Below are 12,397 nucleotides of genomic sequence, written 5' to 3' on the forward strand. Positions count from 1 at the left end.
TCTCTCTCTCACTATATATATGTATATTCCATTACTTTTCCTTATGTTTTAGGTTTTTGCCGTGGTATCATTTTAGAACCTGTGTCGACGTGTCGTGATACTCGGGCTGGTATCGGTATCAAAGTGAAACTCTTGGTATCGTCGTGACAACACACTAGTCATGACTCAGGGCTGATCTTGGACCAGTGTGACTACACAGGACTTTGGGCTGCAGCACCATTCTTGTTCAAATGTGAATCACGATTTTTTTCTCTCTACGAATTGAGATCACGATTCTCTCACACGATTCTTATTTTTTCAATAAAATCAATTATTGCACTATTTTTTTAAACTTAAACATAACATTATATCAAAGTGCTTGACCACACAGGGCTGACCCTGACCCAGCAGTGTTGTGTTCCTCCACCAGGCCCACAGGACGCTGTACAGCCAGGCCAACATGGAGACCCGCTACTTTGTGAAGAAGAAGACCCTGCTGGCTCTCAGCAAGCTGACCGCGCTGGCCTCCGAGCAGCCAGAGGGCGCCATGAGCAAACAAGTGGACGGTAAAGACTTTACTCCTGCTCTACTGTTGAAGAAACTACTTTACTCCTGTTTTACTGTTGAAGAGATTACTTTACTGTTGAAGACATTACTTTACTGTTGAAGACATTACTTTACTCCTGCTTTACTGTTGAAGAGATTACTTTACTCCTGCTTTACTGTTGAAGAGATTACTTTACTGTTGAAGAGATTACTTTACTGTTGAAGAAATTACTTTACTGTTGAAGAGATTACTTTACTCCTGCTCTACTGTTGAAGAGATTACTTTACTGTTGAAGACATTACTTTACTGTTGAAGACATTACTTTACTGTTGAAGACATTACTTTACTCCTGCTTTACTGTTGAAGAGATTACTTTACTGTTGAAGAGATTACTTTACTCCTGTTCTACTGTTGAAGAGATTACTTTACTGTTGAAGACATTACTTTACTGTTGAAGAGATTACTTTACTGTTGAAGAGATTACTTTACTCCTGCTTTACTGTTGAAGACATTACTTTACTGTTGGAGAGATTACTTTACTGTTGAAGACATTACTTTACTGTTGAAGACATTACTTTACTCCTGCTTTACTGTTGAAGAGATTACTTTACTGTTGAAGAGATTACTTTACTGTTGAAGACATTACTTTACTGTTGAAGACATTACTTTACTCCTGCTCTACTGTTGAAGACATTACTTTACTCCTGCTCTACTGTTGAAGAAATAAGTTAAAATGCTATTAAAATAGTAAACGCAACGTAATACAATATCCTCAATAATGGGTGTCAGGATGGTTCTGTTTTCTTGACTGGTTGTGTGTTTGGGTGCGTTTTGTTTTCCTTCCAGACATCGTAGAACAGGAGCGCTTCCTGCTGCATCAGGAGACTCTGCCCAAACAGCTGCTGGAGGAGAAACAGCAGAACCCAGACACCATGCCCCTGCTCACCGCTCACAACCTCATTAATGTAAGAGACAGAACCCTGAGCTCACAACCTCATTAATGTAAGAGACGGCACCCAGACACCCTGCTCAGCCTCACAACCTCATTAATGTAAGAGACAACAGAACCCTGACACCCTGCTCAGCCTCACAACCTCATTAATGTAAGAGACAACAGAACCCTGACACCCTGCTCAGCCTCACAACCTCATTAATGTAAGAGACAACAGAACCCTGACACCCTGCTCAGCCTCACAACCTCATTAATGTAAGAGACAGCAGAACCCTGACACCCTGCTCAGCCTCACAACCTCATTAATGTAAGAGACAACAGAACCCCGACACCCTGCTCAGCCTCACAACCTCATTAATGTAAGAGACATCAGAACCCTGACACCCTGCTCAGCCTCACAACCTCATTAATGTAAGAGACAGCAGAACCCAGACACCCTGCTCAGCCTCACAACCTCATTAATGTAAGAGACATCAGAACCCTGACACCCTGCTCAGCCTCACAACCTCATTAATGTAAGAGACAGCAGAACCCAGACACCCTGCTCAGCCTCACAACCTCATTAATGTAAGAGACAACAGAACCCAGACACCCTGCTCAGCCTCACAACCTCATTAATGTAAGAGACAGCAGAACCCTGACACCCTGCTCAGCCTCACAACCTCATTAATGTAAGAGACAACAGAACCCTGACACCCTGCTCAGCCTCACAACCTCATTAATGTAAGAGACAGCAGAACCCTGACACCCTGCTCAGCCTCACAACCTCATTAATGTAAGAGACTGAACCCAGACACCCTGCTCAGCCTCACAACCTCATTAATGTAAGAGACAACAGAACCCAGACACCCTGCTCAGCCTCACAACCTCATTAATGTAAGAGACGGCACCCAGACACCCTGCTCAGCCTCACAACCTCATTAATGTAAGAGACTGAACCCAGACACCCTGCTCAGCCTCACAACCTCATTAATGTAAGAGACAACAGAACCCAGACACCCTGCTCAGCCTCACAACCTCATTAATGTAAGAGACAACAGAAACCTGACACCCTGCTCAGCCTCACAACCTCATTAATGTAAGAGACGGCACCCTGACACCCTGCTCAGCCTCACAACCTCATTAATGTAAGAGACGGAACCCTGACACCCTGCTCAGCCTCACAACCTCATTAATGTAAGAGACTGAACCCCGACACCCTGCTCAGCCTCACAACCTCATTAATGTAAGAGACAACAGAACCCTGACACCCTGCTCAACCTCACAACCTCATTAATGTAAGAGACAACACCCAGACACCCTGCTCAGCCTCACAACCTCATTAATGTAAGAGACAACAGAACCCAGACACCCTGCTCAGCCTCACAACCTCATTAATGTAAGAGACAACAGAACCCAGACACCCTGCTCAGAGCTCACAACCTCATTAATGTAAGAGACAACAGAACCCAGACACCCTGCTCAGCCTCACAACCTCATTAATGTAAGACACAACAGAACCCAGACACCCTGCTCAGCCTCACAACCTCATTAATGTAAGAGACAACAGAACCCAGACACCCTGCTCAGCCTCACAACCTCATTAATGTAAGAGACAACAGAACCCAGACACCCTGCTCAGCCTCACAACCTCATTAATGTAAGAGACAACAGAACCCAGACACCCTGCTCAGCCTCACAACCTCATTAATGTAAGAGACAACAGAACCCAGACACCCTGCTCAGCCTCACAACCTCATTAATGTAAGAGACAACAGAACCCTGACACCCTGCTCAGCCTCACAACCTCATTAATGTAAGAGACAACAGAACCCAGACACCCTGCTCAGCCTCACAACCTCATTAATGTAAGAGACGGCACCCAGACACCCTGCTCAGCCTCACAACCTCATTAATGTAAGAGACAACAGAACCCTGAGAAACACAAGATATTACGTTTTTGGCACTAGGGATGGGTACCGAATTCGGTACTTTTAAAAGTACTTACCGGAACACGTCGGTACTACCGAGTATCGATTCACGTGAGATACTTTTCATGAGATACTATTCTTTTCATGTCAACGTTCACGCGCACAATACACGCTTACCTAGGATTTGACTTGATTCAACAACAAAGCAGTCGGGGCAATGGCAAGCCGAAAACGGTCGAAAATTTGGTTATTTGAAGTTTGGATTTTATTTGTTCACAACTGAGGTAGGTAGATTACATTTTTAGATACTAAAGTACCGAAAAAAGGTACCGTTGGGTACCGGTATCGATTCACACCGGTACCGGTACCGTATCGGTTCAAATGTGAACGGTACCCATCCCTATTTGGCGCCCAATGAGTTAAGAGGTTAATGTAAGCGTTATTGTTTTAAAATCCCAATAATGTTGTGGGTTCACCAGACCTGTAAACAATGGGTGAGTAACAAACAGCCACTCGAGGGTTAACACGCTTCTCTCTCCCCCCAGCTATACATCTGTGAGGACAACCGGCGAGCGAACGAGTACGACTTCAAAAAGGCCCTCGATCTGCTGGAGTACATTGATGAGGTAACCTGGATATTCTAGCTAAAAAAACATCATGAATTATGTATAATAATGATTGATTTTAGAAATAATTTGGGGTGATTTTTCTTCTACCGTTTGAGTAATAAGGTGTGATTAGGGTCAGAGGTCACTGACCTGGGGCTGTGTGTGTTTACGGTGCAGGAGGACGAGGTGGACATCGACCTACTGAAGTGTGAGATCTTCGGCAAAGCCCTGCAGAAAGACGAGTAAGAGAAGCGTGTGTTTGTGTGTCTTCTGTAGTATATATAATGGTTTTATGGTAGTCCCATAAGTATTCCCCCATACTTCAACACAATAACTAAGATAAGTGAGATGAGTGAACAGTAGAGTGTTCTCATTGCCTCATACTCTTAACACATCCTTTACTTTATTCATAACAAAACTACTATTGGACATCTTTTTTTTAACATGTGCTATGTGAGATTTTCATGTTAGTTTATCATCCATAATTACACCAAGAAAACGAAATTCAGTAACTCTCTCAATATCAACTCCGTCTATGGACAATACTATATTTTCATCTCGTTTTCGATTGCCAAAAATCATAGATTTTGTTTTTTTCAGATTCAGTGATCGCTTATTTACATCAAACTATTTTTTTTAGCTTTGTCATTTCATACACAATATATTTATATAATATTATGCTAGTTCCTTTAAATTATTTCCAGAGCAAAACAAATTGGTATCATCAGCAAACAAGACAAACTGTAATAGCTTTGAAACATCACAAATATCATTAATATATAAAAGAACGAGTTTAGGCCCCAAAACCGAACCTTGCGGTACCCCACATTCAATTTTCATGAGCTCAGATCTGCCAACTGTACATATTGTTGCCTATTGTGGAGATAACTACTCAACCATTCAATAACCATTCCTCTCATACCATATGAACGTAATTTAGAAATAAAAATATTATGATCAAAGGTATCGAATGCCTTTTTTAAATTAATAAACACCCTTATTGTTAATTTCCTTTTATCTGTTGCTGTTGTTATTTCTTCAATAATATTCATTAACCCTTTGATTGCCGGGGTTAAATTCATAATTTACCATCCCTCGCCAGCCCTATTTAACATGGAGAAGTTCCCCTTCTTTGCAGGGCTATAACTTTTTAAATTGTATTGCTAAATTGACATTACCATGGCCCATTCAAAGTCCTATATCTATTGTTCAGGGTGTAGCAACGTTATACTTTTTCATTCACATATTCATACTAAAATACGGTCTAAAGTATAAGTATGTTTTTATCGTTTTCTGCAGCTTTCTCCAGAACGTGATTTATAGCCCTAAATGCATTATATTGATGATTGTATACAGTTTGATAGCAATCGGCGCGAGATAAAAAATTTAAACTGGACGTGGTTCTAGAAGTTACTACGTATGATCTGATGTTGACCGGATGGGCGGGGGGTCGTTTATAATTCCGTGGGCAACGTTATATCATTCATCTAGTGTGGGTGATATGATCATTGGAGCAGTTAGTATAGAAGACATTACAAAATAACGCTGAAACTCACCGTAGCTTCCTCTCGCCGTTGGGAGATGAGCGTGGAACAGAATTTTTTCTATTATGGGATATAGAAATACCCGATCCATTTCCAGGTTTTATAATAGTATATACGTCCAAATCATGTTGTTTATCGAGTTATTGGCAACGGATCGATATCCATTGTGTCGAGCTCGAGTCCCGGGACCTATACCGAGTGATCGGACCAAATTGAAATGAGCACCAACTTCCACTTCCCTGTTTCTTCCCTGGGCGATCTGCCAATCGGCCACCAGATGGCGCTCTTGAACCGTTAGAGAGTTGACAGGGGCTCACCGGTACATATAATGTCTCCGGGGGAGAAATATGATTTCGATCACAGATTTTTGAAATATTGATATCAAAGATACTGTACAGCGTCATCGGCAGAATAAGCATGGCGGGGAATGACGTGTTTCAGCGTCAATGGCGATTAAAGGGTTAAGGCAGTCGCTGTTGACCTGTTTTGCCTAAAGCCATACTGGCTTTCACAGTTTCACTCAGCAGTTATCTTCCACAAAAACATCTAACTTATGCGAAAACTGTTTTTCAAGCACTTTCGAAAACTGAGAGCAATGACACTGGTCTATAGTTAGTGAAGCTATGCTTATCTCCTACTTTGAAATTTGGGATTACTTTTGCTACCTTCATCCTGTCTGGAAAAATACCTGTCTGAAAAGAAAGATTACAAATATGACAGAGGTTTGATTTATACAATCAATTGTCTTTTTCGCTATAATCATATCTATCCCATCACTGTCAATGGATGTCTTATTCTTTGACTTTGATACAATGGATATGATATCTGCTTCACTGACATTTCCCAAAAACATAGACTGCAGTACTTTACTATCTCCTCTCCATCCTTCCTGTAATGGTTCATCATGTTTTTGAATGGCAAAAATAGTTGAATTCATTAACCACCTCATTCATATTTTCTATAGTTTTACTATTACTAATGAAATGGCTAGGCAGTTTTGTGGATGCTGATTTATTATAATTTTATATATATTTTTATTTTTGCCTAACAATTTATTGTAATCTTTCTTAGCCCGTCTCATAATTAATACTAACTTATTCTTATACACTTTGTATTTAGTTTCAGCAGCCTTCGTTCTACATTTGATAAAATCTCTAAAGTTTGTTTTTCTTTTTACATGCATTCTCTAATTCCTTTGTTATCCATGGTTTTCTATTGTCATTACTTTTTAGTTTATTGAACCATTGGGCAGTGCTTATCGTAGAGTGTCCGATAGATATTCAAAAAAGTATTGTAAGCAGCATTGACCCCCTTCCATTCTTCATTCAAAAGATCATTCCTGAACATGTTTACAGCATAATCCTTTCTTACTCTTTTATATCTGTATCATATTCAGTAATACCTTCATATTCTGTAATACCTTCATATTCAGTAATACCTTCATATTCTGTAATACCTTCATATTCAGTAATACCTTCATATTCAGTAATACCTTCATATTCAGTAATACCTTCATATTCAGTAATACCTTCATATTCAGTAATACCTTCATATTCTGTAATACCTTCATATTCAGTAATACCTTCATATTCTGTAATACCTTCATATTCAGTAATACCTTCATATTTTTTTTTTTTTTATTGGTCTTTTTCCCCCTCCATTTTCCTCCGATTTTCTCCCATCCCAATGTTAGTCGTATGCCAATTCCCAGTCCCTTCCTGGTCGCTGCGCTTTACCCCCCACAGTCAGATCATCTGGGAGAGTGGAGGCTACCACGTGCTTCCTCCGACACACGTCCAGCCAATCACCGCTTCTTTTCACCTGGCAGCGCGGATTCTCATTGAGAGGGCGTAGCGTGTGGGAGGACCACACTATCCCCCTCACGTCCAATCCGCGCTTAGCAGGCGCCCCGACCGAACTGTAGGAGTCGCTGTTTACAACGACCCGGACCCACCCCGCCAGCTTCTCCCACCCTCTGATACTGCCAATTGTATCAGTGCAGACGGCCAGCCAAGCTGGTGACAACCCCGGAGCTGTGAGCTGGATTCGAACAGGCGAATCGAGCTCACAGCTCCGGGGCTGGTGACGAACGCAATCTCCGCTCGGCCACCTAACCGCCAATACCTTCATATTCTGTAATACCTTCATATTCTGTAATACCTTCATATTCAGTAATACCTTCATATTCTGTAATACCTTCATATTCTGTAATACCTTCATATTCAGTAATACCTTCATCTGTACTTTGCAGTATGTCTTGTATGTTTTTTCGTTGCTAGTAACTTCAGTGTTTCTTTTCTTGTCTCCTCCTCTGTGTCTCCTCCTCTGTGTCTCCTCTGTGACTCCACCCCTGTCCTCCAGCTGGTCCTCTGCCGATGGGAGCGATGATCCTCTGGAAGCAGCGAAGGACAGCGTCTTCATCAAGATCCTCCTGAAACTCATACAAGAAGGTGAGGCTCCAGACGTCTCACACATCACGTCTCACACAGGGGACATCTTACACGGGAATACTATCTAAGATTAGATCAGATTCTGCCGGCTGGGTGGCGTAGCGGAGATTGCGCTCGTCACCAATGCAAGAGACTCCGGTCTCAACTCCCCGAGTCAGCATTGCCTGCGGCTTGGGCCAGTCGTCATACTAGGTAGAGGGTGGAAGTCGATGGGTGGGGATTGGACGTTGTGGACAGCGACTCCTACAGGTCGGTTGGGTGGGTGACGCCTGCACAGCAGAGACAGGAAGTATCGGGGGCAGCGTGAGCCTCCCACGCGTTACTCCTCGCCACAGAGTCCGCGCTGTCTGGTGAAAAGATGCGACAGGCTGCCTCCTCGTGTACCGGAGGGGACACGTGATGCAAGGCTTCTATCCCCCCTACGACCGACCAGTGGGAGGCATAGTCTAGCAACGTTCAAGACAGGGGAGGGAGAATTGGCGATAGGAAATTGGGATGGGAGAAACATTTAAAAATAAGGTGAAAAAGTGGATAAAAAAAAATATATATTAGATCAGATTCTAATGTAGTGTCATCATACAGTACAGCGACAAGAGGTCGATCGAGGCGATAATTATCGTACATCTAGCAGTGGCGCACGAGCCGGTACTGTACCATAGAACAAAATTCAAGTCCAACTTTCAGAGTATCAAGAGTCGGGATTATTTGCCACGGACATTTACACAGACAAGGACTCTCTCTCTCCTTTACTCACACGAAGAAGACAAAAAGAACATATCTAGAATCATATTAAAGACTACAGATGATCCCTTTAAAGGCCTAAAGGCCACAGGGAGCATAACGCTGTCTGCTCACCATGAGGTCCAGTCCTGCCAAGACGCTGCTCAGTGTTTAAAGGAACACGTCGCCAACATTATCAGGGCTGTACGGTAAGCTTTTTCACTAGGGGCACACTTTCATTTCATATACGGGGACACCGTGACAATTATTAGTATTATCTTATTTGCATATTGTCTCATTATTAGATAGATAGATAGGTTGATATTTTATAAATTTAAGTAGACAGTATTTCACGTCCTAATAGTGGGCTACTACTACTCACCTAATGCATGGCTGAACCTGAACGTTAGAAGTGTCCGTGTCCCCGTCAATCAATCATCACATCATCACGTCAATCATCATCATCTTATCATCTCTCCACATCGGACGTGGTTGTCATAAGATGGACTGATATCCACTCCGTTGTTCTTGCAGAGCAAAATTTGCGTCTTAAATGTATTGAAATGAGGTGCTTCTTTGGCGATGCAATAGCCCATATTGAAAGGAAGAGAGGCCACATTCAGTTTCGTTTTGCTAGGAATTATGGGATTTGGTGTTGGATGTATAGACTACGCAGATAGGGACATGGTCTTTAATCGCACGATAGACTACAAGTACCAAGTATATAGCGTGACCCAGATTCACTCCACACGCAAATCTTTTTTTTTCACTCAGGCTATCGGTGATCGCAGTAAGTTCATTCATTGCCGACAGATTCTTTCATAGCACCACGACACTGTACAGCCTTGGTTGTAGGCTAATGTTTTTTAAAAAATTTATCCAATTTGTATGGATTAATTTAGGAGTGAAATGCGAATGAAGGGTTGAAATCACAACTCGCAACGTTGCTCCCAAATAATATTTCCAACTCGCAACGGCCAAATTAAGGGGCAATTTGCGACGAGATCATCGCAGTGTACAGGCCTGATTATGTGACATGTTCTTACCGTCTTCTCCAGAGTCGGACAATAGATGCTCAGTAGAAAGCTCTCCGGCTGCAAGCTAGCCTAGCTTAGCACAAATGAATGGAAGAGGATACGGACCAGCTAGTCTAGCTGTTGGGCCAAAAACACCTCTCTCGTGGAGTTCTAAGCTAGGCTAGTGGTCCCTATCTGCTTCCATGACTTTGTGCTGTGTAGGCTAGCCATAGATTACAAAACATTTGCTGGATACTGAAAATGTATTGTATTATTCTGTATGATGTGATGTTAGTTAGTTAGTTAGTTAGTTAGTTAGTTAGTTGTTAGGTAGAACAATCTACCGGATGAAATAAAAAAACAGCAGGAGTATTTTTAAGTTTAAAAAGATGTTTAAAAACACGCTTCTAGAAGCTTATAGTCAAATTTAACCTAGAATCTGTTTTCTCTACCGTGTAACTCGGGTATTGGAGATTATTAAGTATTGATTTTCCTATGTTGGCTTAAAGGGGAACTATTTTACTATTTCTTTCACTATTTGGGCACTTTTACACAATTCCTGTGAGTTTATGGAACACCTCTGTAATTATATATTTTTTTTAATTCATTGTTTTGTATTTCTAATCAAGTCCTCAAAAACAGCATTTTTCTACCTCAAGATCTTAAGCTGTTTTGAGCCTGGGCTCCAACCACTGTGTGCAGCTCATCTTGTACCTGATGCCACACAGCCACATTATCATGCAGCGGTGTCTCTCTGACATCACAAATCATCACATTTTCAAATGACTCAGTTCAGTGAGGGTGAATATTGTGAGAGGAGAATTGGAAGAATGCGCCAATATGAGAATTAGAGACATAGATCCTATTAATATAAGTCCACATAGCTAGGAAACAATGCTAAACACTGAAAAAGGCCATTTATAAGATAGTTCCCCTTTAATGTTCTTTTCGGGAACGGTTTTTGTTGACTTGGCCTTTGTTTTTTTTTTATTAGTTTTTGAATTGGGGGTAGGTTGTTCTATAAGCCTTTTGGCTTCAAACCTATCCCTTTCGCTTGTTTATTTGTAAACATTTTGAAAAATATTTGTTCATAGTTTACTTGTAAACATTCTAAATAAAGAATTGATTGATTGATTAGTGTGTGTCCCTGGTCCCCTGCAGGCGTCCCTCTGCAGACCTACCTGCCCGACGTCAAGGAGCTGCTGGAGTCCGAGGATCTGGCCGCTTTAAGATCCAAGCCCTACTTCGAGTTCATCCTGCGGGCCAACTATGAACATTACCTGGAGGCCCAGATCTGACCCCGCCCCCAGATCTGACCCCGCCTCCAGTTCTGACCCCGCCTCCAGTTCTGACCCTGCCCCCCAAACCCAGATTTGACCCAGAACCCAGATCTGACCCTGCCCCCAGATCTGACCCGCCCCTATTTCTGACCCCGCCCCCACATCTGACCCCGCCTCCAGTTCTGACCCTGCCCCCCAAACCCAGATTTGACCCAGAACCCAGATCTGACCCTGCCCCCAGATCTGACCCGCCCCTATTTCTGACCCCGCCCCCAGATCTGACCACGCCCCCAACACCCAGATCTGACCCCGCCTCCAAATCTACTTCTCCCAGGTTGCACTTGGATGTTTTTTTTCTGTTAATTTTTTAAGTTCTTGTTTTCTTTTGGAAAAAAATAAATGTAATATTTCTATACTTGGAGTTAATGGGTTTTTTTTCAACTGGAAGTGTTTTTTATTTATTTTACCTTTATTTTACCAGGTAGTTTTAAACCTAAAGAATTTTTTTCATTGGTATATCATAACAGAGAATTGAAACATTCAGATTCTGTTTCTGTCAAACCTTACTGACAGAGTAGGAGTGACTATTCAGACTGGGCAACATGGCCCACTTTATAGGTGCTATAGATCACATTCAGCCACTAGGTGTCGCACTAGAGCACCAACATGTCATTTAATAACAATAATAATAATAATAATAATAATAATAATAATAATAATAATAATAATAATAATAATAATAATAATAATAATAATAATAGATTTATTTTATATAGCGGCTTACATAAAGTATCTCAAAGTGCTTTACATACATTCCATTATGGTACATGGACAAACACAGTACATGGACAAACACAGTACATGAACAAACACAGTACATGGACAAACACAGTACATGAACAAACACAGTACATGAACAAACACAGTACATGGACAAACACAGTACATGAACAAACACAGTACATGGACAAACACAGTACATGGACAAACACAGTACATGAACAAACACAGTACATGGACAAACACAGTACATGGACTTTCACAATGACAACATGGTGGGGATACTACAGAGAGAGGGAGACAGAGAGAACATTTAAATAAATAATAATAATACTAAAATATAGGTGTGTACAGAAGTGAAAATGTAAGTGATGCAGGGGTTGGGGGGTCAGGAGTGAAGGTATGCAAGGTTGAACAGGTGGGTTTTGAGGTGGGACTGTTTCTACAGATGGGGCTTCTTTTATGTGTGATGGGAGTTGATTCCTGAGTCGGGGAGCAGAGGAGGAGAATGATTTGTTTTCTGTGGACTTAAGGCGCTAGGTAGTGTGGTGTGTGGTGTGGTGTGTGGTGTGCTCAGAAGGGCTAAGTTGGATGAGCGGAGTGAGCGGGAG

At 41.8% G+C, this 12,397-nt stretch overlaps 1 protein-coding gene across 1 annotated transcript in view; it reads left to right on the forward strand.

The window, feature by feature from the left end:
- The window catches only part of nup133 (nucleoporin 133), a 56,684-nt gene extending 45,363 nt beyond the window's left edge, over nt 1-11,321 (forward strand). The window contains exons 20-25 of the mRNA XM_084318542.1: nt 410-545; nt 1,373-1,491; nt 3,934-4,014; nt 4,174-4,238; nt 7,902-7,990; nt 10,888-11,321. Of these exons, the coding sequence (XP_084174668.1) occupies nt 410-545; nt 1,373-1,491; nt 3,934-4,014; nt 4,174-4,238; nt 7,902-7,990; nt 10,888-11,024 (627 nt within the window). The 3' untranslated portion in view covers nt 11,025-11,321. The remainder of the gene's footprint in view (nt 1-409; nt 546-1,372; nt 1,492-3,933; nt 4,015-4,173; nt 4,239-7,901; nt 7,991-10,887) is intronic.
- The last annotated feature ends 1,076 nt before the right edge of the window (nt 11,322-12,397 follow it).

Source organism: Notolepis coatsorum, assembly GCF_963971535.1.
Source record: "Notolepis coatsorum genome assembly, chromosome: 7".
Classification (NCBI taxonomy): Eukaryota; Metazoa; Chordata; class Actinopteri; order Aulopiformes; family Paralepididae; genus Notolepis; species Notolepis coatsorum.